Source organism: Panthera pardus, unplaced genomic scaffold (genome assembly GCF_024362965.1).
Source record: "Panthera pardus isolate Hobbes unplaced genomic scaffold, ASM2436296v1 HiC_scaffold_10, whole genome shotgun sequence".
Taxonomy (NCBI): Eukaryota; Metazoa; Chordata; class Mammalia; order Carnivora; family Felidae; genus Panthera; species Panthera pardus.
The window spans coordinates 3,637,923-3,665,489 of record NW_026526655.1 but is presented as its reverse complement, the minus strand read 5'-3'; the positions used below and the strand labels follow the sequence as shown (position 1 = coordinate 3,665,489).

Genomic DNA, 27,567 nt, shown 5'->3' with positions numbered 1-27,567 from the left:
AATACAAGAGGAAACTGAGGCAAGGGCATCTGGAAAACCCTGCCAGGGAATCCCACCAGTTCACAGAAGCCACGGGAGCCAACCTAGGAGTCTTAGAACACCAACCACGGGGTGGAAGGTGCCCTAAGAAACATGAAAGACGTGTGCATGTGTACGTGTGTGTGTGCACATGTGTGTGTGCATGCCCACGCGTTCTATTCGTTTGAAAAATTAGGAGGGCTATGCATGGGGTCATTAACAGCGGTCATCAATGCTTCACCTATGGGAGTCGTATTTTCTTAGGTTTTTTTTATAAGTTCTGGATTCTCCACAATGAATATCTATGATTTTATAATTAGAAAGAGATATTACTCTTTGAAAAACATAAAGGGTTCAACTGAAAATCTTGCCTTTTTTATAGTTTGAGATTTCTAAAATTTTTTTTAATGTTTTATTTATTTTTGAGACAGAGAGAGAGACAGAGCATGAGCAGGGGAGGGGCAGACAGAGAGAGAGACACAGAATCCGAAGCGGGCTCCAGGCTCCGAGCTGTCAGCACAGAGCCCGACGCGGGGCTCAAACCCACGAACCGCGAGATCATGACCTGAGCCGGAGTCGGACACTTAACTGACTGAGCCACCCAGGCGCCCCCAATTTGAGATTTCTATAGTGTCTATGAGTAGCATTTAAAAGTTATCAGCTTTGGGGCACCTGGGTGGCTCAGTCGGTTAAGCATCCAACTCTTGGTTCCAGCTCAGGTCATGATCTCACGGTTCATGAGTTCCAACACTGGTCACCATGTGTTCTAAATCCAAAGTGCTACGCTGTAACAAAATACAGTTCCTTGTAACAAACCCCAGTGAATCTTTTATTCATGGAGGTTAAAAAAAAAAGGCAAGGAAAAGTATCTAACCTTTAATACGCAGAAAGGGGCACATCTTTGTAAATACAAACCGTGTTTCTAATTAACTGGTACTGCGAAAAATAAGAGAAATTAAACTGTACTCACAACTACCTATAAAAACCAGTTTTTAAACTTAACTTTGCCTCCACTGCCTAGAAAAAAACATCTTTGGAGAGATAATTTATAGTATGCATAGTAATTGATATTTAGATGCAGCTACTGAGTAAGAATACAGTGAATATATTTTTAAAAGTTACTTAATAAAGCGATTCACTGTCTCTCTTTTTTTACCTGCAAAAATATGAGTATCATAAAAATGTTTTACCCCCCTAGGAAAAATTCCTAAGATGACTTAACTATGGCAGGGGACAGGGGAGGGAGGAGGTTGGGAGACAGGGGAAGCTTTTGTCTCCTGATTCTTCTTTCCCATTTGGAGGTTTAAACATTTTAAAGTAAGTATCTGATCGATTTCCTTCAAAAGAGTTCTCAAAGACTCACAGGCACCACCAAAATCCCTTTTCTCTGCCACATGGTGAAAGGAGACCTAAGTGTTAAAGGTCTAGATTAGGGCACCTGGGTGGCTCAGTCATTTGAGTGTCTGACTTCAGCTCAGGTCATGATCTCTCAGTCTGTGAGTTCGAGCCCCATGTCGGGCTTTGTGCTGACAGCTCAGAGCCCGGAGCCTGGAGCCTGCTTCGGATTCTGTGTCTCCCTCTCTCACTTCCCCTCCCCTGCTCATGCTCTGTCTCTCTCTGTCTCAAAAATAAATAAACATTAAAAAAAAAATTAAAGATCTGGATTAAAAGGACTTTCCTAACTCTGAACCCATGACTCAGTCTTAAGCAACAAACACAACAACCCAGTCAGATTCTTGCTTAACGATTATGTTGTTTATATCAACTAAATATTGTTTATATATTCCTGTCCCTTCTGGGCCACACAAAAAAAGAACCAAAAATATCCCCAAGTCTTGCCATGGAATTTACTCTCAGTCATTTTCTCTCAATGAAGCACTGAATTTGTAGGAATTTTACAATCTCTACTCTCTCTGAGGGGTAAAGTTACCAGTGACCAGGAAATAACAGACAGATTTCAATTACTTTGAAGTCAGAATTTCATCTTCCCTGACCCAAATCTTTGGGGAAATCCTAGTGAGTTCTTTGCCGCTTCTCTCTGAGCTCGAGCGCCATGCTGGGAACCAAGTCACCATGGAGGTGACCCAGGAAGGGGGCAGAAGGGGGACAGGAGCTGAAAGGACCCCCGTGCAAGGGACAAAGGCTCAACCATGGTGTCTTCATGCAAGACTCAGAAGACGCCTTATGTGCAGAAATCAAAGAGGCAAAGACAGATGTCTTCTCCACATACTTCTCCTTTTGTTAGTTTGAGTTGAAAATTACAACCTTAAAAGCTTTTATAAAATCCTTTTATACAATCTCGAACAAGTTCAAGTTTAATTACCCTATCTACCCTGAATTCCTGAATTCTTTCTATACCTCTTTTCTACATCTCTTTCTCTTCGATATCTCTTTCTAGATCTCTTTTCCCATAAATTTTTATCAAGAGGAGAGAACGTCTTATTTTTCAGCCAACCTTTCCAGTGGGAAGGCTGCAAGAGTTTGAAAAATGCATGGCTGCCTCTAACATAGACCAATTCCTAAACTTGCTTCCAAAAGCAGATTTTTTTAAACCTTTTCCAGTTCTGTATGTAATTCATTTCTTTGCAGTAATTACACACCTATGTGTATGATAGTTTCACAATTCCTGCATTGACTTAGTTACTTTATTTCTAGTGAACTCCCAATGCCACCTGTCAACAGGGGTTGTGGCTGTACTAATGGATGACAGAAAGAGAGATAGATAGATGGATATAGACATAATACAGTATAGATACAGATATAGATACAGATACAGATATATAAAGGTACAGATATAGATCACTGATATATGTGTGCACAGATACACGGCTACAGGGCAAGTCCACTGATGGCATAAAATATTCTAGCAATAGAGAAGATTCTCTCTAGAAACAACTAAGAGAATCAAGAGGCCTCTCCTCCCGAGGGGCCACAAAGAGATGGGGGTGTGGAGACAGAAATCATCCAATATTATTTACACACAGATGGGATGGGATGCAGTCTCTACAGAAAGGTGGAGACTGGAGGTGAAGAAACAGACATCATCTTCAAAACTTGCAGAGCAAAGAGTAAAATGATAGGATCCTCATGGTGCCCGGGTGGCTCCATCAGTTAAGCGGCCAACACGCGATGTCAAGATCTGACAGTTCACGGTTCATGAGATCGAGCCCCGTGTCGGCCTCCGCCCTGGACACGGAGCCTCCTTAAGACTCTCTCCCTGTTCCTCTGCCCCTCTCCCCAGCTTGTGCACTTTCTTTCTCTCTCTCTCTCAGAGGAAGAAAGAAAGAAAGAAAGAAAGAAAGAAAGAAAGAAAGAAAGAAAGAAAGAAAGGAAGAAAGAGGAAAAGAAGAAAGAATCCTCACTAATGGCTCAGAAAGTAATGTGTCGCTGCTTCTGACAATGCCATGAGTATTGAGAAAGCACAGAGCTTTTAAATCCAGAACAAAGGCAGCGTGCCTCGGCAAATGCCTTCTATCAGAGTCCACTGCAGAAATAAACATTGTAAAGAGGAATGCCTTCCTTCTCCGGATGGCGGCCAGCATATCAAAGAATAAGGACTTGTCTTCACAGCGAGGGGGGTCTATAAAACAATACCATAGGTAAATGCCCATGGAATGTTGACTTCGGAGACCGGTGCCAACATCTTCTGAAGAACACTTATATATACGCAAAGCACACCAACTATATCAATAATCAGTTTCTTAAGGGAGAACAGTCTAAGCTCAGGGTCCACTGGACAAGGGCGAAGGTCTGGAAGGATCACGGAATCCCACTGCCCAGGAACAAAAGTACATATCAGCTGATGGTTCCAGAAACAGGTCGAACTCGTCACTCACGTAAGGGTACACACACTCGGGCTCAGGCACACGGACAGTGGGATGATAGGTAAGCCAGGGTGTGTGCTTAGGGAATGAGGACCAGAACATCCCTCCCATGGTTCGCTTCCAAACGCATGCCTTTCACGGGTTCTAATCTTGGTTGTTTTGTGTTCTTTTAAGCAGCTGTCATTAGATTAAGTCACTGAGTGGACAAATCCCTATGCTTCCAGCTTCATGAACCATAAATCAACTCTAGTCCCAACAGGAGGCTCAGGGGAATCTGATGAACAGACACATGAACTCCTGGCTATAGCCCCAAAGCAACGGCCATCTGGCTTTCTTTTAAGAGTCTGGTGACAGGAAAGGAAAGTCACTATTTACAACTTGGACTACGCAGAATCACACCACATTGGGCCACAAAGAGCCGAGGTGGAACATTCCCATAGAAGCCAGACTTGCCTGAGAATCAGAATCCCAGTGGATGACCCAGAGTCGAGGCTTCGAAGGCTTTGAAATGTCTGGTAGAGGGGCGCCCGGTTGGCTCAGTTGGTTAAGCATCTGACTCTTGGTTTTGGCTCAGGTCATATCTCATGGTTTGTGGGATCAAGCTCCAAGTCTGGCTCTGCACTGACAGTGTGGAGGCTGCTTGGGATTCTCTCTCCCACTCTCTGCCCCTCCCTGGCTCACGCACGTGTTCTCCATCTCTCTCTCTCCCCCTCTCCCTCTCTCTCTCTCAAAATAAATAAACAAAATTTGTTTCAATGTCTGGTAGAATGCTTTCTTAGTGTTGTTAATGGACCCAATACTTGACAACTCACCTGCTTCACCACCAGCCAATGGCTCTGTGCTCACCATCAGATTGATGGTTGAACTAGAAGCTGACCTTGCTTGTGGTGGAGACGGAGGCTGAGCTTTCTCTAGAAAAGAGAAAATACACGTTACTGGTAAGAAACACAGACACGGAAGGGCTTAGGAATTCTCAGCAACTGAGGCAGGCTGCCTTTCTGGGTTACCATCTCATGCAAGGGCGAGCCACCGACACACAGAGACCGGCCAAGTCTCTACAGACACTCCCGAGGCCCACTCATCTCATTGGGCAAATGGAGGGAATCTCTGAACTCTGAACAAATCCTCCCATTTCCCATGTAACCTCTTCCATCCATATGGTTCCGTCCATGAAAATGGAGCCCCAGCGTGGAAGGCGTTTTGCACCCACATCTTCACAGATTACATGGTGACTGATGGGAATTCCCTTTCTTCAGGCATAATTCCTTGACCTGAATTACGCTAGCCCAAATAGAAAGGCATGGGGGTGGGGGAGTCCAGGAGAAGGTTCAAAGGGGAGGGGGATGGTGGGATTGTAGCTAACAGAGCCTGGAAACACACGCAAGGGCAGGTCGAGGGCCTCGGTGCCGAGGCCGAGCCAGGGAGACAAGAGGCCACGGAGGGCAGAGCCACAGCCTGGTGCACCGGGGATGGAATGTGATGCCCTCTGCGCCTGGCTATGCGTGTCCCCTGGTCTTAGGGTGGTAAGAAGCATGGACTCCTAGGTTCCTCTCTGAGAAGCCAGTGACTCTGGGGGGTGTTTTCTGTTCACTGAATTTGCAAACAAACTTTAGAAACACGGTCGTGGTGGGCAGTCAAGGCCCCAGTCAGGGTCCACAAATGTATTTCTTTCTCCCAGAGAAGGGGCTTCACCTTAGGCCAAACGGATCTGGCTTCCCCCATAAAGTATCCCAGGACCCCCACGGCAGGACAACAGTTCACAAGGAACCCATCTTCCGTGGGATTAATTTACGAAACGGGGCACAACCAAAACACCCAGGACAACCTCATCATTTCAGATCCAGTGAATAAGAACCATCCCCTTTATGTCCTGTTTGACAGTCCATGCGGAAATCAGGTACTGGCTGCTCAGGGTGGCTCACGTACTCACTTGTAGTGAAACTTCCTTGGTAGGCGGCTCTGACCTGAGACTTCAAGTAGCAAAGCACCACCACGTGGTACGTGTGCCCAGCGAGCAGGCCCCCGATGGCACGCTCCGTGACCGACAGGTTCTGCCTCAGCACCAGGGACTGATCGTGGGCCGAGGTGACAGTGAGGTCATAAAAGTAAGGACTGGGGGGCTCGGGCCTCTCCCAGTGGATTCTGGCGCTGTTCTCTGTGACGTCCGACACCTGGACCTCCCGGGACGGACGCCTTAACTGGAAAACAGATGGAAGCAGAATGTGGGGATAAAACTTAAAACCCCACGTGACTGTAGCACACAGGCAGCAGAAGAACAGAAGCGATGTATCAGCAGGCAACTGGGTGGGAATTCGGGTGAGCAAGGAGCTAATTTCTTGTTTGAGCTCCTGAGAACTGTTAGTCTCGTAAGCTACCGACATACACGAAACGTGGAATTCATAATCTCATTATTCATCAGCAAGGTGCATCACTATTTCTTTTCTATGGAGAATCTGTGATGTTAAGGAGAAACTTTGAAAACACACAGTCCAGGGGCACCTGGGGGGGGTTCAGTCGGTTGAGCATCCGACTCTGGCTCAGGGCACGATCTCGAGGTTTGTGACTTCGAGCCCCGCGTCGGGCTCTGTGCTGACAGCTCAGGGCCTGGAGCCTGCTTCGGATTCTGTGTCTCCCTCTCTCTGTCCTTCCTCTGCTCCCACTCACTCTCTCTCTCTCTCTCAAAAATAAATGAACATAAAAAAAAGAAAAAGAAAACACACAGTCCAGTGTGCTAATCTGAAATGAGACATCCAAAACAGAATGAGCTCCGTAATTTAGAATGTGTTAAATTTAAACTCCAGGGCGTGACAGGAAATTCTTTTAAAGGAATCCCTGCTTTCTCTCTGTTCATCAAATGAAGACAATTTCTACCTTTTCGCAGACACGCTCATTCCGCCTTCACCTTTCTATATGGTTTGTGACTCTCTAGTATCTTCTAGCATCAGAGGAAAAAATAAAACAAATTCTGGGTCTCATTAAGCCCGCCCACCCTCCTATCTCATTCCATCTGGAAGGTGTCTTCCCCATGGACAGCATTTGTGGGGCAGGGGGGTTGATCATCCAGGCTGGCAACCATCCCAATATTGCCAACATCCCAATATTGGCAATATTCACCAAACATCCCAATATTGCCACAGCGTGCATCTTGGGGCCTCCTTCCCGCGGGAAAACCCGAGATGGGGTTCGGGGCCCGGGGTGGGCAGTGGGGGAAGGAGGCAGCAGAGGGCGGGAGACCCATTTCACCTGCTTTTTGTGAGGAGCTCCCCAGCCTCACAGAGCTAAGAGACAGGCCGCTTCCTAACAGAAGAAAAGCAACGCTTTGACAATCGCACGCTCTGACCGGCACCTTCTAAAACGCATCATCGTCTAGATGCACAAATCCCAGCTCAGTGACGGCATTTCAACTGCTTTATAGACAGGCTTCGAAGGACGTGCCCTGAGCAGAGGGAATAAGGATGTCACAGCTGGGCAGCCCTCACGGTGCTTTCTTACCCACGGGCTTAGCAGCGTCTGTCTTGCTGGTGGCCAGTTTGGCGACCTGGGGCTTGGCGGCCTCGGGCTTGGCGGCCGCTGGTTTGGCTGCGGCAGGGGGTCTCACAGCTGCTGGCTTCGCGGCCACCGGCTTCGCGGCCGCCGGCTTCGCGGCCACCGCGGGTTTGACCGTGGCCGTCTTGGTGGCCTCGGGCTTGGCGGCCACGGGTCTCCCAGACGCCGGTCTCGAGGCCGCCGGTTTGGGCGCAGCTGGCTTTGCTGCGACCGGCTTAGAGGCCGGCAGGTTTACTACTGTGACTGGTTTCGTCGTGGTGGTCACCGCTTCCGTGGAGGCCACCGGCTTCGCTGTGGTCACTAGTTTGGATGCGGGACTCGAAGTCACGTTATTTGGAATATTTCTGTTAAGACAAATTAAGTACTGTTTAATATTATTTAATATTATTTGTTAAATATTTTTATAATTATTATTTAATTATAATTTTAACTTTAATATTATTGTTTTAATATTTAATATTTTAATATTATTTAATATTTTAATATTATTTAATATTTTAATATTTAATGTTAATATTTTTGTTTAATATTTAATTATTTAATTTATAATGTAATATAAATATATTTATATATTTATATAAATTAGTATATTATATAATATATAATTTTATATATTATATTTATATTTATATATAAATATATATAGTATATTTATATATAAATATATTTATATTATATATATTTATATATATAATATATATATTATAAATATTATAAATATTATATACTATATATAATATATATTATAAATATTATAAATATTATATACTATATATACTATAAATATTATAAATATTATAAATATATTATATTATATTTATAAATATATTTATATTTATATAATATAAATATATATATTTATATTTATATATTATATTTATATTTTTTATATATACATAATTTTATATATTATATAATATTACATATTATATGTATGTGTACATATACATAATACATATGTAAATATGTATTATATTATATATTATGTATAACATATAAACACATTATATATAAATGTAATATCATAGAATATATAATATAATAAAATATTGTTTAATATTTAACTATTGTTAAACATTGCATGTCTTTGCCAGCTATCTATGGTTTACAAAAACACAATCCCACGAGCTATGTGAAATTTGCTGCTTTATCAAAATGCACGCAGTAGTTCTGATATTACACATCAGTATTGCTTATATTAAATTCTTTCCTTTTAGAATCGTGCCACAGAAAAGATACTGAAAAGCATATAAAGTAATAGAATCATTAAAAATGAAGCCCACAGGGGCGCCCGGGTGGCTGAGTCAGTTAAGCATCTTGACTCTTGGTTTCAGCTCAGATCGTAATGTCACGGTTGGTGAGTTCAAGCCCCGAGCTGGGCTCTGTGCTGACAGTGGGGAGCCTGCTTGGGATTCTCTCTATTCCTCTCTCTCTCTGCCCCTCCTCTCCCTGCTCTCTCTCTCTCTCTCTCTCTCTCTCAAAATAAATTATTCCTTTAAAAAGTGAAGCCTATATTGTACTATACGTACATCTGTCATCTTAATTGTAATTTATACAATAAGGGCAGGAGAACATAAAGAGACAATAATAAATACTTTAATTATTATTCTTGTTAGCAAAAATACGGTAATAATACTCGAACAACGTCCGAAATGTAAAAATTGACCAACTGAAACTTATACGCCATGAATTAAAAAAAAAAAAAGTTAACAGCTACTCTCATGATAAGAAAATATCCATTCAACCAAATGCTGTGCTGAGCTCAAAATTTTAAGGTCGGTGTATACTTTCACTCCCAGACCTTATTGCGTGTGTTTGTTTGCATTAATTTTCGCGTGTGTGGTTGTTTTTTTTTCACCATGTCTTGATCTATTATGAACCTCTAGAAAGAACGGCAATATAAGGAGACACGGATCCACCAACAGCCACACGGATCCACCCTGTGTCTACTTCCGGCCCCGAGATGGGCACTCGTGAATTCCTAGAGCTGTCACGCTCCATGTGTTCGGCAGTATATTTTCCAGTTGGTGTCATAAAACCTCAAATACTATGCTATATTGCCCATTCTGTCTTCCTAAAGATCAGGTTAAGAATGTTTGAGAGGAATCCCAAAGATAATTAAGGTGAGGGAAAGAGAGCCCCTGAACCTGGGCAGAGCAGGACACACATCACGACACCAGAAAGGGTCACAGCGCCCTCAGCGGTGATTTTCAGCCCGAGAACGGAGTACCTTTCTCCAGGGACAAGGGCAAGAGATGAAGGACAGAAGGGCTGGTAAAGGGAGGCGGTTCTCTGTCCCCACCCTGGAGGTCGGCCGGGAGTAAGCCACATACTCATTTTTCAAGGATTAAGTCGGGTCTGCATCTCCTCTGGGGGCTACAGGCAGAACCCTCTGCTCCCCGACAAAGCGTGACAGTCTGCGGCATGCCCTCTAGGGGCACAACTTGCTGGCACATCGGCCGGGCTCAGTTCCTGCCACCACGTGGCCATCGCCTAGCCCTCTGTCACACGGCCACCCGGCCCTCCTCTCCGCTCCTGGAGTTGGCACCAAAGACGGAGCTGAGCCAGCATCCCTGTGGGTACGAGCCCCCCAGCCCCCACCCTCTCATCTGCCTTCCTGGAGGAACACGCACGTCGCCTCCCGACGTCACCATCACCTATGTTATCATGGCACTAATCGTTTTAGGTCTCGGAGCCCATTTCTTGGTTAATGTATCCAGTCCTTCCATACGAGATCATTTCACACCAGGTGCCGTAGACTGTTTAAACACATGGCCCCAACTCCCCACCCTCTCTGTTCCCATGCCCTTCACAGTGTGATGTGACAGGGCCTCCCATGGAGTGCAGTCCCCCGCTGTTGACTCTAGACCGGCTGGCCCACCGGACGTGCCTTGGCCAACAGACTGCGGCAGAAGTAACCGTTCGCTGGCTCCAGTCTCGGCCCCAAGAGGCCTCACGGCCTCTGCCTTCTCTCACGGAACCCTTCCCATCCACCTGGGAGCCAACTCCCAACACTGCCTCCTGGAGAAGGAGAGGCCGTGTGGAGCCGAGGCGAGCCAACTGGCCGAGACCATCCTGACCGCCGTCCACAGCCGACAGCTGACATGACCACAAACACGTGAGCGAGCCCAGCTGAGCCCAAGCAGAAACTGCTAACCCACAGAACCGCGCGTTAAATAAACAGTTGTTTTAAGCCACTACGTTTCGGGCAGTCTGCTCCGCAGCAAAAGCGAAGGGATACAACAGATTCTCTGCAGGGCGTGCGCCACGTGTCCCTCGGGAAGTCCCAGTCTCTGGATTTCAATGTCCCCGTCATGAAGTTAGACACCGTCTGGAGGACCTCCGCCCTTTGTCTAGCACTGTAGTTTTTAAGACAATCGTGACGATACTTACAACTGTTTGTGACCAAACTTCACAGGATTCTTTGTCAGTTGGTCCCCTTGGAACCAATCGCACTGTTTCCTGATATCCGGGGACAAGTAAAAAGCATTTTCACCTGCAGAGAAAGAGAGGGAAAAAAATATCTTGCAAGTGCCTGTAGATCACATGCAAATTAAAATTCATCTGCTAACGAGTTCAGTGGAGCCCACGGCAGGCAGTCCGTGTGTACTTGTTGAATCCATTCATCCCCCCAGACAAGCTAAGTCCAATCAATTCAAACAGTAAGCCTACTGGTCCTCGATCCATAAAACATCTCAAGCCACAATCTTTTGTTTGGCAATAGTTGGGTGATGAGGTTGAAGAAAAGATTCACTCAGTGTGAAGGGAAGACAGGACTCAAAGAAAAATCACAGAGTTTAACAAGTTGGTCCAAGCTCCTGAACATCAAATTGTGACTGAATTACCTGTAATATTTTCTCAATGCTGCGTTTAATAAAACTTTTGTTCTCAATCTTTGGAAGGCAGTGACAGCGTTCCCAGTGTGAACCTGCTGGCCTACCTTTGCTTCATGTTTTTCCTCTAAGACTCTGGAGGGACAAGCCTTCACAAACCGGAACACTGTTTTCACAGAGCTCAACTTTCCCTTGAATAATAAACTCTCCACACATGCGTGTTTGTTCCTACTTCTTACAGCTCCCTCACTTAGGAGACACTCTCCTCTGCTGACCTGGGGCCATGAACTGCGCTGACCTGGGGCCATGAGCCGCGGCCGGGCCCTGGGGCATCAGGAGAACGATACCCTCCCTCAGGGACCATGCATTCTACTGGGACCACAGATCACACAAATGAATAACCAGCAGGCCTTGGGATAGATACGGTAATTAGCATCCAGACTAACGATGAGAAAGCCTTGGGAGTGGGGAGCATTCACGGTGAGTAGGGGCAACTAGAGATATGCTTTGAGGATGATTGTGGGTTTGCCGCTAAAGCAGAGGTGGAGAGAGATCCCAGGGAGGAGAGTCCCATCAGCAAAGGCCCAGAAGTTTCCAAGTATGGGGCTAGCGGCTAAGCCCAGATCAATGCAACTCCTTCTAGGAGCTTCCCCATTTATTATGTCATGCATAACAAGTGGGCACTTGATCCGCGGTATACTCGCAGGGTCTATGGCTGGGAGGCGCCCAGGCAAATTTGGTTGAATACAGGAGTCAGCAAGGACAGGATGTCCAGCTGTGGGTTCACTGTCAACCTTGGCTCCTAAAGTGCGTCTGAGACACGACAGGTGTCATACGTATGTGTGTTGAATGAACGAACAAGTCGGCATCAGCGCGCTAGACGTCTCTTCCGCGCCCGCGGCCCCACGTCCCTGATGGCCCGAGGGTATGGGCTGGCAGGAAGACCCTGACCCGGGCCCACGCTGTCCCCTGAAGGACTTACTGCTGACGAAGGACGGCAACAACCTCCCAAAGCGCATCAGCGGCTCCTCGTTGAGCTCGGTCGACTTATCCAACAGTTTGAAGAAGACGTCGCTTGGCTCACTGGCGAAGTTGTACAGCTCCTTGACGTTCACCTTCCTGCCGATGCCCAGAATCACGAAGAAGTAACCCTTGCACTTGGCCTGCAAGATGACCCCCTGGGCCTCTTCCAGCTGCTGCTTGTCGACCTCTCCCGTCAGCATCAGAACCACGACTTTCATGTCCCGTGGGTTGGGTGCGCTTTCGAAGACGTTCTCTATGGTGTACTGGATGGCGCGGCCCAAGTCCCTGGTGCCCTGCAGCTGTGTCATTCTGCTGCTGAGAAAGTCCACCAGCTTCTCCTTGGAGCCGTAGTCCGTCAGGGAGAACTCCACCTTCACGGGGGGCACGCTGGCGTTCCCTGCGGACTCATAGGGCGCGTGCTGCACAACCGCCACCCTGGCAAAGTGCTGGGCGGCCTTGGGGTCTGGGCTCAGGTCCAGCTGTCTGACCAGGTACCCTATGTACTTCCTCATCTCATTGAACTGGAACAGGCTGGTGGCCTCGGAGCTATCTAAGATGAAAGCCATGTCGATGTCCACGTCGCTGCCCGCCGCTCTCCTGTCCCGGAAGGAAGGCCTCCAGCTGCCAAAGCCACAGGACGGGTCAATGTTGCAGATGTCTAGAAAGAAGACAGGCAGCCCGTTTATTCTGTGACTCCCACTGCAAGACTGTACATTAATCTGTTGGGAGTCTGGGGTAATGAAATCGTCACATAATACAGAAGCCTATTCATAGCTTGCTGCCTTTTTGTGGCCAGATTTCAGTTTTCATCACCTAACACTAAATCAAACAGATCAGTAAGCTGAACTCCTTATTCTGATACTATGGTATTGGCGTTAGAAGGAGGAAGAGGAGGGAGAGGAGGGGGAGGGGAGATGCTGGAGGGAGAGGGAAATGGGGAAGGGAAAAAAGGGTGGAGGAGGGAGAGGGAGGGGGAAGGGAAGGAAGCGGGGGAGAGGGAAGGGGAAGAAGGATGGGGAGGAGGGGGAGAGGAAGGGAGAAAGAAGAATTAGGGGGGAGGGGAGGGGAGGGGAGGGGAGGGGAGGGGAGGGGAGGGGAGGGAAGAAAACTACTTTGCCACGCTGAAAAAATGTGTTCTAGAAAGGCACAAAGCCAGATCATTGAAATCTGGACTCCAAGGTCAAAATGTAAGCAGAGCCTACTTTCTCCTTTATTTCCTGTCTATCAAAGAGAAGCTCAGTCTGAGGGGTTTCCACTTTAAATATGGAAACTACTTATGTAGGAATTACACTGGCAAACGCAAAGCGTGATGAATCTTCATGCAACTCAGGCCCTTTACATGGATGACAAATATTCGTTCAAACGTCGCCCCGTGGATAGTACAGTACGTCTTATAACACACTGTCCTGCTCGAGAAGCCCTTACCCAGGCAAACGTGACACGTCAGGACGGTCTTCAAGAAGTCGGTGAGGTCTCTCCTAGGGGGCAGGACAAGCGCGTGTCCCACTGCGGTGTTATTGATCTGGTTCAAACAAAAGGAAATGCTTGGTAGGAGTGTCCGTGATAAGTAACCACTTGAAAATGGAGCAGCGGAGTCGAGTCGTGTCCGTAAAATAAGCTTCCCAACAGATCACCCCCTCTTCTCGGGGGTGGTGTTGGTGGGGTTTGGGAGGAGGTGCTGAGCTTAATAGGAAAACACAGGCTTTCTTCTGTGGAGCTGAGCTGAAGTTCAGATCCCTCTCCTGCACTTTCTGCTGGGCCCGAAGGAAAATTATTTAACCTCTCCGAGGTCCAATTTCCTGAGCTGAAAATGGGGGTAATGTTAAATTCCCCATGTCCAATTACATGATGCGTGGGAAATGGCTGCTATAGCTCTAGGAAATAGTGGGCACTTGAATGGCACAGTTATTCTCGGCCACAATAACAGCCACCGACACACGTTAGCTCCAAACTCTCCCAGAAGGGGATTTAACCACAAGGCAGGTAGTGAAATCGCTTCTAGAAGGTTCAAGAAGCCCTGATCATCACGGTGCCTTGGGACCCCATCACCAAGTATTTATTGCGTGTAAAAGTAAAGTTAACTAATGAATGAATAATTGACTTTTCGAACTTGCTGGGACACTGCTGTTAAGAAACACAAGTGGTTCTGGGTCACTCAGCCCACACGAGGGAAAATGTACATAAATGAGCCCCTTATGAGGGCAGACAGCTGAAAGCCCAAGCTGGATTCCCAGGCCCAGCGTTGTGTGCTCAAACTGGCCTGTGGTTTGGCAGAATAAACCCTGAGGGACGGCACCAATGACCAGACCGTCTTTCGCTGACGTGGGCAGGGGTAAAACCATAGAATACCCAGTCTTGGAGGGAAGACGGCAGGGACCATCCCTTCCCCAGTTTGCCTTTCACAGGCGAGAAACCTAAAACACAGAGAGGTTAAGTGACATGACCATATTACTTCGGTGACTTAAAGCTAGAAAGTGGGCAGGCTGGAACAAGGGCTCTTTCCCATCATGCCCACTGCCCACTCGGCCTGAGCAATGCCGCCATCGTTGGCACTGAGTAAATATTAAGTGATGAATTAGCCAATTATGATATACATCATTGTCACAATTAAACCAGCTATTTAAGCAAACGACAAGGGAGCACTTTGCAGCTTCACAGCGAAGGCTGACCATCCTGGCTGAAGAAAGGTTGGAACAGGGGTGCATGGACGTCTGGGGGACCTCCCTAGGGCACTGGCAGCCTCAGGGTCAGCCCTGGGAGAGTCTCCTCCAGCAGGTGAGGAAGGACCCAGTGGGAATAAATCACAGGCATGTGGATGTCGCTCTAGAGTCAGAGCCACTCGGCTGTCCCGGAAATATCGCTCAAGTAGCTGCCAATCACAACAGCCTCATCCAGGAGCTTTTGGAAACTATGGTGCATGAATCCATCAAGCAGGCACCAGGTGCCCGAGAGCATTCTCAGAGCCCAAGAAGAGCCGAAGGAGATGTCAACCGTGCCCACAGGGTACAGACCTGCAACGCGCTGATAAGCTGCCGGTCCTCCTGGCTCGTGAGGAACAAGGGGGTGATCCCCGCATCCGAAAGCTTTAGCACAGCCTCCCTGAGCTGTGGGGACGCCCTCGTGGGCTTATTGCTGAAGAAAACAGCCACTTTCCTCATCAGGAATCCGTTCCTCACACGCTTAAACGTGTTTCTGGCCACGAAGGACATGGCCGTTTCCAGACTCTGTTGCTTGGACGTCAGAGCCACCTGAAGGTTCTTGATCTTGTCCAAGAGGACCGACTTCTTCTTGGAGTCGGCAAACCGGATCTCCGTGGTCACCTCGTTGTTGTAGGTGACCACGGCCACGCGTGCCCCCCGAGGGCAGTTGCTCTCAGCAATGGTCAGGTCGCCCACGATCCTCAGGAGCACATCCCTCATCCGGCTAAACGTGTCTTGGGTCACCCCCTCCGAGGTGTCTAAGGCAAAGGCCAGTTCCGTCGGGAAGACGGGGCATTCCAGGGGCCCTGTGGGAAGTGGCGGGTTTTCAAAGACAAACTTTACTTACCGGGAAAGGGGTCTTCTTCCCGCAGGAGAAAGTCAAACGGCTGAAGTCAACTTACCATAGCAGCAAGCTAGAAAAGAAACAGAGAGAGGAGTGAAACACAGGTACTACATGAGCATCTCAAACATGAGAGCAGACGTGCGTCACAGACAGCAAAGATCATGTACTTACGACATTTATCTTTGATGCTTTGGACAAGGGCACATTGCTTTAAAAAGAAAGGAAAGAAGCGTGAGGGGGGCGGACAAGAGGCTTACAGCTCAACGACTGGTGATACACACATGCAACTTACATCCATGGAGTCACCTCTGTTGCCCTTGGGACCCTGTGGGACGAGAAGGAGAGGGTGAGAAGCACCACAGATGCGCGGGACCAGCAACGCGACAGAAACACGGCTGAGGGAGCAAAGGTGGGTCTGGGCTGCCCCTGACCATTTTCAGGCTCTCCCTGTAAATCTGACTTTACTGCTCAAGGAACAAAAGAGAGGGGAAACTTTGAGGACAGAAGTGTTTCCCCTGCAAAATAAAAAGCTCCACACCCTGAAAACCTGGAAGGTTGTGACAAATCAAAGGGATCACACATTTGGGCTCGAGTCTAAACATGACTTCTCCTGAGAGTAGAGCTTTCTTTCCACCTGCGATCCTAGTATCTCCTGTTCACAGAAGGGACAGCGACGCGTCACTTAGCTAAGCCTCAGCTCCAGATCTGAAGTGCACTGGCTGCATACCACCCCAGAGGAGGCCCAAGGACAGACCCATGGCTGCTCTCAGGGTCTTATCACAATACACAGCCGCCCTGACGGCCAAGCAATTGTCTCCTGGGCCAGTCAGGTGCGTTTCCACAAGACTGCAGACTGCCTTACGCTAAATGCTTCACTTTCTTAAAGGCAGAAATCACCTGACTTAGCCTTTACCCAAGTCTGACCAGTCTAATCCCTCCACCTTTCCTTATACGAGTGATTGTCCATCATTCTCTGAACCTCATGAAATTTAACGTAGGGAGACAATATAGGGAGAAATTCAAGTAAGGAAACGAAGATATTCATAATGAAGAAATGCAAGGGGCTGCAGAAGGTCGCCCTCTTGGCCCCAGGTGGCCTAGCACTCGTGGGTTTTAAACCATAAATCAGAAGCTGTCTTGGGGATTTTACAGACCACAGGAAATAGTTCGCAAACCGACGTCTGACATAAATTATACTATTTCTACAAGATGCAACCAAGAGGTATTAGAACTTGCCCTCTCTCTCTCTCTCTTTTTTTTTTTTTTTTTTTTTTTTGTCCTGTACACAAACCTCAAACCTACCCCAGGAAATTATAAAGGCAAATTACAATATACCCTAGACCACAAGGTTCCACAAGAAACTTCTTTGGAACGTTTCTGGTTAGTCTCAAATTCAAAAGCTCTTTTCTCCATTGTGACATCAAAAGAAAAGTGGTTTATAAAAAAAAAAAAAAATCAATGACAACAAAAAAGGAGCACGTCTTTTCTGGGAGGGAAGGAGGTTGTAAGAAGTTTACAAAGGGACACATGTAAAGCTTCCAGCCCATGGCTGGACTGGAACTGGGTGGGTGGGTACTTACAGATGGTCCTGGGTAGCCAGGGTCCCCCTTCTGCCCAATTGCCCCTGGAGGTCCTGAATTTCCCTAGAAAAGGCAGAACAAACAGTGAGATGCTTGCCCAAGAACCATTAAGAAGACTATCCATGGAGGGACGCCCGGCGGGCTCAGTCTGAGCCCTCAGTCTGAGACTTCGGCTCAGGTCACGATCTTACAGTTCGTCAGTTCGAGCCCCGCATCGGGCTCTGTGCTGACAGCTCAGAGCCCGGAGCCCGCTTCGGATTCTGTCTCCCTCCTTCTCTGCCCCTCCCCCCCTTCTCTTTCTCTCTCTCTTTCAAAAATAAAATAAACGTCAAAAAATTTTTAAATAAAAATTTAAAAAAAAAAGACGATCCACAGATGTGCAAGAATGCAATAAACGGCAATCAGTGAGACCAGCGCTCGGTGCAGATAACCAATCCAACGTGGTAAAACCACCTGGAAAAGTAAATGATGCAGTTTGTCTCCACTGAGCAAATTAACAGGATCATATGACGATTTTAACTATATTTCAAGCTAAAAATAACCGTTTCCCACATCGAGACCGCGACATGCTAATTCAGGACTCGGTGCAATCTTAAGAGGATGAGTAAACATCCACTGTAGACAGTCATTTGGAGCCAAAAGCAGCTTCAGGAAGAGGACCGTTATGCCTTGGAGGCGGGGAGCGCGGGGTCTGGTGATCCTTGAGATGTGTTAGCAGAAGGGCTTCTGGGGCCTCCCCGTAAGGGCAGCACGGCTGAAGAAGGCAGCGCAGACAACCACAAGGGGTCCTGAGGACACTGGCCTGGGGCCTAGGACTCCTTTTCTTGTACCCCACATGCCACCAGCCAGGTTGCCGGTGAAGAAGGAGAATGTTCACCACACGTGTTCTCATCCCCCGCCTGCAGCCAGGTGCGGGCAGACTCACCCTTCGGCCCCTGATGCCTTTGGGTCCTGGTCCTCCATCCGTCCCGGGCTCGCCAGGGGCACCCTGCAAAGAGAGCCAGGAAGAGGCACATTAAGTTCTGAAACGGAGGGTCCAGCGGAGGGCCCCCGGGCATCTGGACCACACTCCCCAGGGCAGCCAAATGGCTAACTCTGGTTTACATTCCACTGGGTTACTAGTACGTCCGTGTCCTCCACAGATGCAGCCTTAGTTTACCGCCCCCATGACGACGTCATACAGATCAGAGCACGTCAAGTTTACAAAGTGTGTGATTGCCATGTCATTTGATCCAACCCTCGCAAGGCCCAAGGCAAGAACGCTGTCCACTGTCACCTCCACTTACCGGGTGAGGGAGTATCTCAGAGAGGGCGGGGCCTTCGTAAGCGGCTGACCCCACACTAACACCACGATATTCCGATTTTCAGCCCATGAACATGCCAGACGCAGCCCCCCAAAACGGTGACGTTTCACCACCAGGGGAATATTTATTTACCTTTGGACCAGGGTACCCAGGGAATCCTCTTTCTCCCTGTAAGAGACAAATAAATAACTCAGTTTTGGGTCCTAATTTACATGCATCTAAAAGAAATTATTCTTGAGCAGAAACAAATACATCCACGGAGTCACCAAGACCAAAAAAAAAAAAAAAAAAAAACGCATGATATTCCAACAAAATTTTGAGAAATACTTCTCTAAAGACACAAGACGCCAGAAGCTCAGGAATCCTCAGCAGATACGCACTTTTCTGCCTTTGCGTCCTTCACCGCCAACCCCATCTCTGCCATCATCGCCCTGGGGGTGGAAAGGGAGCATTACTGCAGGCCGCCACGCTGGGCACCCCACAACCACTCTGTCTAGAGCCCGGAGCACAGGGTCGTCGGGTCCCTGAAGGGTTCCCAGATCGAGGAAGTGTTCCTGCTCCCACCCCATCCTCCAGGTGCAAACAAGACAGCCGTCTGCAAGTAAGTGGGCTTAATGGACTCCTTTGGGAAAATGGTGCTGGTGTGCCACTGATAAAAAGAACATCTGACAGCCACCGGGAAAGACAGCACTTGGGTGTGGAGTCAAAGGCCCGCGGAATGTCTGAGACTCTTAGAGCAGAAAGGACTCCCAAAAGTCGCCTTGCCAAAGCGCATCCTTGACTCTTTGATTCTAGCAGGAACGCAGGACTCAGTCTCTCACGCCCTCCTGAGTCTCTCGCGCTCAGACCTTCTCTCCTCTCCCCACTGTGGCTTCCCCCACTCCTTCCAGGTCGTGCCACTGGACTGCCTTCTTTCCAAACACCCCCCTCCCTATGCCCTTCAATCTGTCCCATCACACCCTCGCGGGAGACTTTCAGAACTGCACTCCATTGACTATTTCAAAAGAATGAGAACAATATGTGTGAAATATATACACCGGTAACTCTAAAACAGACGCAGAGCATGCTATTTAGTTAATTTAAAGTTTTAAGCAAACATCAACAGCTAAAGAGCCATTGCCCCCAAATTTATGGACACACCATCAAGAGATTTCCTTCTGGTCTGAACAGATTTTAAAGCCTGATTTTTTCCCCCCTCTGCTTCTGAAACTAAAAGTAACAGAAACGGATCCTTCAAACTTCAGTTTTCTGTAGAGAGGTTACATACACACACAAAAAAATATTTTAAAGTTTGGGATTATAAATCAGATCGACCGGGTTCTCAAAACTTTCTTAAAACATTCTATAGATTTCTTTGCCCTGTACAGAAGTGTGTATTAAAAAAGTATCGTTCGTGAGCAGTCAGATTGTCTTTAGATAATATTTTAAAAAATGAGTTATCAAGGTAATAACTTCTATTCCTAGGATGTCTCATCCAAAGGAAACAGTTTCAATCTGGACTGAGACCTGATCAGATATGATTCCATTTTAACCAAAGGACATTTATTTCTCTGCAGAAAAACTCCATCTAGTCATGGTCACAAACCATTTACAGGACGATAATGAAGGTGGTTCAAGCTTCAGTGAGTCCCCACATTCACTTCCCAGGAAAAACGCAAGAAAAAAATGTCTTTCCCCACTCTTCCCCGATGTAATGAAACTTATTTTGACATTGATTTGCTGTTTATAAGCAGTCAGTCTCACTGCATTCGGTCATATCCCCAAGGACACAAGGGGACAACTATCCAGTTACCTGTTTAGGACCAACCCAATTTGCAACGAGAAAGGCTAGCCCAGAGAAAGGCCCCATCTCCCCTGCCTCGCACCTTCCAGCAAAGGATTGGCCACAGCACATCCTGATCTTACCGTCTCCCCTCGGGGGCCCCGGCTCCCGACTCCTCCCTTTGGTCCCGGCTCTCCAGGCTCGCCCTACACACGAGAAACAAGGCTGAGACAGCTGTGGGGCTGAGACCATTTAAAACATGATTCCAAGCAATTTCTGTTCTACGTGATGCCGGCAGTAAGGTAAAGTCAGTGGGTGTTGACTACAGCAGGGAAACCCCCCACCACCACCAACAGACCGAGAGACAACCGTGGATTCACACGAACACGTTTCCTTTACTGAGAAAAGGCTGCCCTTTGAGGCCCGTTCTGATAAATTGTGTTTTTTCTTAAGGCTTATGGAAAGTCGGTTCTCAGACAGTCTTCGTATGACAAGCTGCTGTTATCCAAAAGAGTCGGGGAGCTGGGCCTCTTGGATTAGCTAAATATGGCCAGCAGAGCTCTGTGCGTGCGGTGCCAGTGTTTAAAGAATGTGTGTTCAATGCAACACTGGGGCTGTGCTAAGTGCCTCCCATCTGCTCTGATGACTCCAAGGAGGCCAAACTCCCGTCACATACACAGGCACGAACAGATCAGGGAATCCACCAGCTGCTGGCAGGTTCCGGCCACAAGAAAGCCCACCCGCTGAGTCCAGCCCGTGAGTTCCCTTCAGGTGGGACAGGACAGGGATCCCACTGGCCAAGCCGGGCTGGCAGCTGGGGGGGCTGGATGCAGACTAAGCAGGTGAGCACACGGACAGATGAGGGGAAGGCCACAGAGGGTATGGCTGGGCCCTGACCTCAGGAAATGAGCTCTACTTTGGTTAAGACAAACCTTTCTTCCCAGGGGACCGACTCTGCCACGTTCTCCAGGAGCACCCGCAGTCCCTCCGCTTCCCTGGAGCAGGGAGAGGAGCATGTCAATGAAATATTCACCCTCCAGCCAGAGGCCCTGCACTCGGCCCCCACCCCGCAGCACTCAGTGCCAAGTGCGGTGCCGGGGACCCAAATGCACATGGACGTGGCTTGTGCAAATCTAACACATCCGTGTGACCGCTCGGGACCAGCTTCCACAAACCAACCCGTGTTGCAGTTAATATCCCGAGTCCCTGACTAGAAGAGAAGAACCCAGATTTTGTGGGACTTTGTTTCCTCTCCCTTTTCACACCTCCACAGTGACACCTGATTATACAGGTGCAGAATCCTGTACACGTATCCCCTGAGGGAGTAAGTAAATAATGAAGAAACATAGCTCTTAAAACGGGGTGCAGCCTCCAGAGCCCAGAAATGACCCACACGAACATGCGAAAACCAGGTGGTAGGAGCTCTTTGTCATTGGTGACTATTAGAAGAGTTTCACCTCACCCCCACTCCACCTTAAACTCTTGACTAATGAGAGCTTAAATAATGTTGAATAAAACCCACAAAAGCTTTGAAAATAGGTATTTATCAGACGGCGAACCAGGAAAGGAATGTCTAAGCCAACAAGGGATCTCACAAAGTTCCTACTTGGTTGCAACACCTTTTTGTCCATTTCTGTAGCAACAAGCCAGCTCTTTGCCCCTTTTCGGTTATTACTGTTTTCTGTAACACATGACAGGGTGGCTCCCTGAACAGCACGTCAGACAGGACGGACACCAAGTGTGCAGTGCTGGGGACCCGGGCCCCACACAGCTAACTCATTTCTGCTCATGGTCACCGAGCCCCGAGATGCATGTCCATGCCTGTGGTCATTCAAGTTCAAGGAGCAGCTTCAGTGTTGAACCTGAGGGTGGGGAATGCCTTACACCGAATACCGAACCACAAGGCAAACTCCCGGGGCCACATATGAAACAATTTGGCATAAGCCGAGAATTGGGGCAGATTTAGAGTTTACAAAGGTCCAGCCTCAGGCTTTGGAAGTGCAGGATGGCCTCACCACCCAGCCGGCCAGTGTTTGGAAGGAGCAGCACCGGGATTCAGAAGCCCCTGGAGCACCAAGACCAAGGGTCTCTTACTTCCTCAGGCAAACTGGCCAGTCGCCGTGAGGACTGAGGTTGACCCGGGGTCTGTGCTGGCAGGGGGGAGGCGAAGGGAGAAGTCTGTCTACGGTAACACCATCCGCAGGACCTCAGCCTGTGCAGGCCGTGCTCCCGCTTAGCTAAAGACAGGGGTGGGATCAAGCAGACTTACCCGAGGCCCAGAAATGCCTTGTTCACCGATCAGGCCTGGGGGACCCGTGGGACCAGGTGGACCCTGAAGAAGTAAAAGGCCAACATAAGTGCTGCGTTGAGGTGGCGTTCCATGAGGAACGTCAGGGTGACACCTGCACTTTGCACAGAGCCCAGAGCCTCGCTCCCGCCGGCCAAAAAGACCTCTAGAGACCATGCCTCTGTCTCAGCTGTTAACAGCAGCTCCAACCCGGGACACTAAGGGGGAGGTTAGCTTAAGAAAAATACAAGGAGCCCGGAGGGCTCAGTCGGTTAAGCGTCTGACTCTTGAGTTTAGCTCAGGTCATGCTCTCAGGATTTGTGAGTTTGAGCCCCACATCAGGCCAGAGACAGAAAGGACATCAGTGGTTTCCAGGAGCTGCAGGAGAGGATACGGGAATGACTGCCTAAGGGCTCGGGGGCTCCTCTGGGGATGATGAAAATGTTTTCAAACTATATAGAGCTAATGGTTGTACCACACTGTGAATGTGTTATGTGCCACTGAACTCTTCGGTAGTTAATTCTGGGTTCGATTATATAAAACTGGCTGTCACCTCATTCAAATTGAAAACCATCTGGGGACTCCTGGGGAGCTCGGTCGGTTGAGCATCTGACTCTTGATTTCAGCGCAGGCCACGATCTCACGCTTCGTGAGTTCAAGCCCCGGGTCAGGCTCCGTGCTGACAGCGTGGAGTCTGTTTGGGATTCTGTCTCTCGCCCGCTCCCTCTGCCCCTCCCCTGCTTGTGCTGTCTCTGTCTCTCTCAAAACAAACAAACATTTAAAAATAAACACATGGAACAATTTAAAAACACATACTGGAGCACCTGGGCAAACATCACAAGGCGCACGGCCGCGCTGGGAGTACTGACCTGTCCACCTCGGGTGCCCTGCTCTCCCACGGAGCCCGGCTGGCCCGGGCCGCCCTTGTTGCCCTTGGAAACAAAAGAAGATGAAGGGGGGGGGTCAGAGTGGTTGAGGCCAGTGTCAGCTGTGTATTTGACAGTCACGTCTGGACAAGGGGGTAGGGGAACAGCCCCACAGGGGAGTGGAGGCCACCAGGGCAGTGGCCCCAGGATGAGACATTCAGCACGTACAGCCAGTGCCATTCTGCACGCTTACGATGGTTCCCCACACCTGCCTCACCTCTGCTCAGGATGGTTGTGAAATCAGGATTTTTGAATCCAAACCTGCCTTGCACAGCTGGGCAGACGGACACAGTAAGACGCGGAGACCGGCTGACGAGCAGGTCAGCGGGCGCGTCAGGGACGAGGGACGCCCGGACGCCCCCTGCTCCATTCCTCCCCTCAGTCTCTGCCCCTGGTCCCCGCAGCCACGCGGTTTCACAAGTCGTTTGGAAGAGGCTAAATGCACGGAGTCGGTACAGAAGGTGGTGGCTGGTGTTTGAGCCCCACGCCTTGAAGGCAGAGGGACAAAGCTTTTGGCTCCCAGGCTGATTGCATTCTTGCCCTTTGAGAGCACGTGGTGAGTCATGGTGTGATGGCAGAAGAAAGGCACCAAATTAGAGACTTACCTTAGCTCCCGCTGGTCCCCTTCGGCCAAAGCCGCCCTGTGGAGGAGTCACACAAACTGAGAGGGAGCCTGGGGACGGAGCCCGGGGCTTTCTGTGACGTGAGTCGCCACGAGCCAGACAATGTGCCTGGCCGGCCCTGAGCAGACTCAAGAGAGACACCCTTCCTCCTGCCCTCCTCTCCGCCAAGTTTTGCTTCCACGCTGCCCTGTTAGCCACCCAAATGGGAGTTTTCAGAGTTACTTCCAACCTGCCAAGCAAAATAATGACTCCTTCTGGCTGCACGATCCCAGCCAATTTCAAAAAAGGATGTAAAAATGGTAATGTCAACCTGTCTGTTTTTCAACCATTTTCCTAACTGCAGGCAGAAGTAATGAAATACGTCAATTATAATGGAAGGGAGTCCCAAACTCTCCAAACGCTCCTGGCCAAATATAACACACACTCAGCTAAGTAAAGCATCGGGAGTGCACATACGTGAACCTAAAAAGCCCAACCGTACTTAGTCTGGGCTCATGACTTGGCAACATCTTCCTCGATGTTCCAGAGGTGACCCTTCGTTCAAATAAATGTGGGCCCATCGCATAAGCAATGCTTTCATTCCGATTCTGTGATGGCTTCCTCTCCATCGGAAAGGTTTGGGACGGGAACGCATGAAGGTCCTGGGTGTATCTTTGTGAGGTGAAGGGTTAGTGTTCTGGACACTGTAAGTCACCAGCTCTGTTATGGGGCTTGGCCCATCTGTGGCGTCAACCAAAGAAAGACATTCTCCACTCCCAACGGGCCAGCCCAGAGACCTTCTGGGGTGACTGTTTTAACATTATTCACGGTGGTGGAAACTTCTTTAATGGAAGGCCTTGGCCTCCTTCTACAAATGACACGTGGACAAGTGGAGAAGGAGACGCGCCAGGCGGCTCCTTCAGAGTAACAATCTGCCTGGCCTCCCCCAAAGGGCACAACTAGGAGTACGACCAGAGGCTAAGTGCTCAGTGATGCAGTGCTCAGGCCAGAGGCAGCCCGCAGAAGCCCCAGTGTGGCTGTGTGAGACGTGAGGTGGCCCGGTGGGAAGGACACGTTTCACCTTGGCCTGAGCCGGGCACAGCGAGGTCCTAAGGGAAGGAACCGGAGGCCCCCGGGCCAGGCCTCACCCTAGCACAAGGGAAGAAGCGGGTGGACAAGAGCCCTTGACTCCATCAAGGGTGAACCGAGGTCTCCACCTCGCGCGCAGAAATAAAACAAACTGCAGGCAGGACCCTATTTTAAGTCACTTCGTGAAAACAAGTTTTGGTTCCATCACACGCTGAGCGGGTGGCTCGTTAGAACAGCGGGGTCTTTCCTCATTGGTCAGTTTGCAGTTCACTCGCAGTAACACTCAGAACTTCTAAGATGGTGTTTTCAAATTTTGTTTTTCTTCTGAATTCTAAAGGCACAATTTTAAAACTTACGCCCCTAGCATACCATGTAATCACGGGTGAGAGTCATCCCTTCCAAAAGCCCCCATCTCAGGGCACAGCCCCCTGAGGGTCCAGCCACTGATGGATCCCTCACCGCGTGGCTGGTGCTGGGGAAACGGCAGAGGTACCATTTTTGGCCGCCCAGACCCAGCCTGCTGCCGCTCTGCTCTCTCAGCTTGTGAGCAGAGCCATCTTGACTGCCCCTGATGCCTTACAAACTTCCAGGCCACTCCTCCCCCGTGCAGGGACCCTCTTCCCCCTCTGGAGCCACGCTCTGTGTTCCCCGGGGCCCTGGGAGCTGCCAAGGGTTTCCCAAGGGTCGTGTACATAGCTTTGGTCTTAGCAGCTCTTCGAGGGGACTCAGAGATTAGGGACGCAACGAGCTCTCCTGCAAAAGACATTCGCGAAATGTCTCGAAAAGGCAACCGCCTGATGCAATTCACTAGAAAACACAATCTGGTGTCGTCGCTTGAATTACAGCCGCACCAACAAACAATGACTAAACCCACAAGCATACAACCCATCAGCCTTCTTGCCCCTCACTCCCTCCTGAGTTTGTGCTTCTGTTTGGATTTTTTAAATATTTAGCGGGACAGAGCCTAGCCACATGTTTGAAATCCCCCTCAAAGCCCCCAAGTAAAAAGTTGCTGAGTAACGCTGCCCCAGATCGTGTTGGTGATTCAGGAGGCACTTGCTAGGACTCCCCACAAAGCCCCCTGAGCCCCAAGAGGCACTCACGTCCTTCCCGGTTTCTCCAGGACTTCCAGATACCCCGTCTCTCCCAGGGAGACCCTGACATGGAGAAAAAATCAGCATAAGACTCTCATCCAACTCTGGCATATTGTGCCAGAGACCACGGGAAAGGGGGTTGCTTGTACACATGGCAGGGGGCAGGGGGATGCTTGGTGGGACCCCTTAGACGGGGGTCATGCCGTCTGCACGAGCCTGAGAAGCGCTTTCCGTAAATACCTAAGGGGCATAAATTCTGCAGAAAAGGAGCCCCTCTGGGTAGCAGCTGGAGACTGCCTTCCCAGGCACACAGTCCACACCCGACCTCGTGTGCCCATAGCCGTGAAGACCACTTCTGTGGCCCCTGTGGCTGGGGGTGAGCCCTCGGCAAAGGGGGTCCGGGGATGCAGAGCACCGTACCATGGGGCCGATGTCTCCGGTTTCTCCTTTGGGCCCTCTCTGCTGACTGTCCCGTCCTGAGTCACCCTGCAGACAACACAGGTCAGGGACATGAGCCACGTGTGCAAGAAAAAGGCACTTCAAATTCACCTTAGGTAAACAGAAGAGTTTGCCACCCTTCTCAGCCTATGGCTCTACAAAACCTATAGGCCAACCCCCTCCCGAGCCAGCCTCCCTCCTCCTGGGCCAGCTTCCCTCCTCCTGGGCCAGCCTCCCTCCTCCTGGGCCAGCTTCCGTCCTCCCCACCACCCCCCTTCCCCCACCCCTGCCCTGCCAGCCTCCCTTCCTCCTCCCAGGCCAGCCTCCCTCCTCCTGGGCCAGCCTCCCTCCTCCTGGGCCAGCTTCCGTCCTCCCCACCACCCCCCTTCCCCCACCCCTGCCCTGCCAGCCTCCCTTCCTCCTCCCAGGCCAGCCTCCCTCCTCCTGGGCCAGCCTCCCTCCTCCTGGGCCAGCTTCCCTCCTCCCCACCGGGCCAGCTTCCCTCCTCCCCACCGGGCCAGCTTCCCTCCTCCTGGGCCAGCTTCCCTCCTCCCTACCAGGCCAGCTTCCCTCCTCTCCACCAGGCCAGCCTCCCTCCTCCGGGCCAGAACAAGGCAAGAGGGATGGTGAGGCACTATTCTCCCTGTTGAGGAAGGACCGCTGCCCACTGCTCAGGGCTGAGAGTGGTTTGGGACCCC

General features: G+C 49.4%; 1 protein-coding gene across 1 annotated transcript in view; it reads right to left on the bottom strand.

Moving 5' to 3' along the window:
• The window catches only part of COL6A3 (collagen type VI alpha 3 chain), an 80,646-nt gene that overhangs the window by 4,041 nt on the left and 49,038 nt on the right, over positions 1 to 27,567 (bottom strand). Inside the window, exons 22-42 of the mRNA XM_053903333.1 lie at positions 26,852 to 26,917; positions 26,441 to 26,494; positions 24,252 to 24,287; positions 23,590 to 23,652; positions 22,703 to 22,765; positions 21,366 to 21,428; positions 20,577 to 20,639; positions 19,052 to 19,102; positions 18,804 to 18,839; positions 18,293 to 18,355; positions 17,368 to 17,430; positions 16,080 to 16,112; positions 15,959 to 15,995; positions 15,846 to 15,857; positions 15,256 to 15,749; positions 13,670 to 13,766; positions 12,204 to 12,902; positions 10,782 to 10,884; positions 7,339 to 7,732; positions 5,773 to 6,040; positions 4,655 to 4,753 (exon numbers count right to left, since the gene is read on the bottom strand). Of these exons, the coding sequence (XP_053759308.1) occupies positions 4,655 to 4,753; positions 5,773 to 6,040; positions 7,339 to 7,732; positions 10,782 to 10,884; positions 12,204 to 12,902; positions 13,670 to 13,766; positions 15,256 to 15,749; positions 15,846 to 15,857; positions 15,959 to 15,995; positions 16,080 to 16,112; positions 17,368 to 17,430; positions 18,293 to 18,355; positions 18,804 to 18,839; positions 19,052 to 19,102; positions 20,577 to 20,639; positions 21,366 to 21,428; positions 22,703 to 22,765; positions 23,590 to 23,652; positions 24,252 to 24,287; positions 26,441 to 26,494; positions 26,852 to 26,917 (2,857 nt within the window). The remainder of the gene's footprint in view (positions 1 to 4,654; positions 4,754 to 5,772; positions 6,041 to 7,338; positions 7,733 to 10,781; positions 10,885 to 12,203; positions 12,903 to 13,669; positions 13,767 to 15,255; positions 15,750 to 15,845; positions 15,858 to 15,958; positions 15,996 to 16,079; positions 16,113 to 17,367; positions 17,431 to 18,292; positions 18,356 to 18,803; positions 18,840 to 19,051; positions 19,103 to 20,576; positions 20,640 to 21,365; positions 21,429 to 22,702; positions 22,766 to 23,589; positions 23,653 to 24,251; positions 24,288 to 26,440; positions 26,495 to 26,851; positions 26,918 to 27,567) is intronic.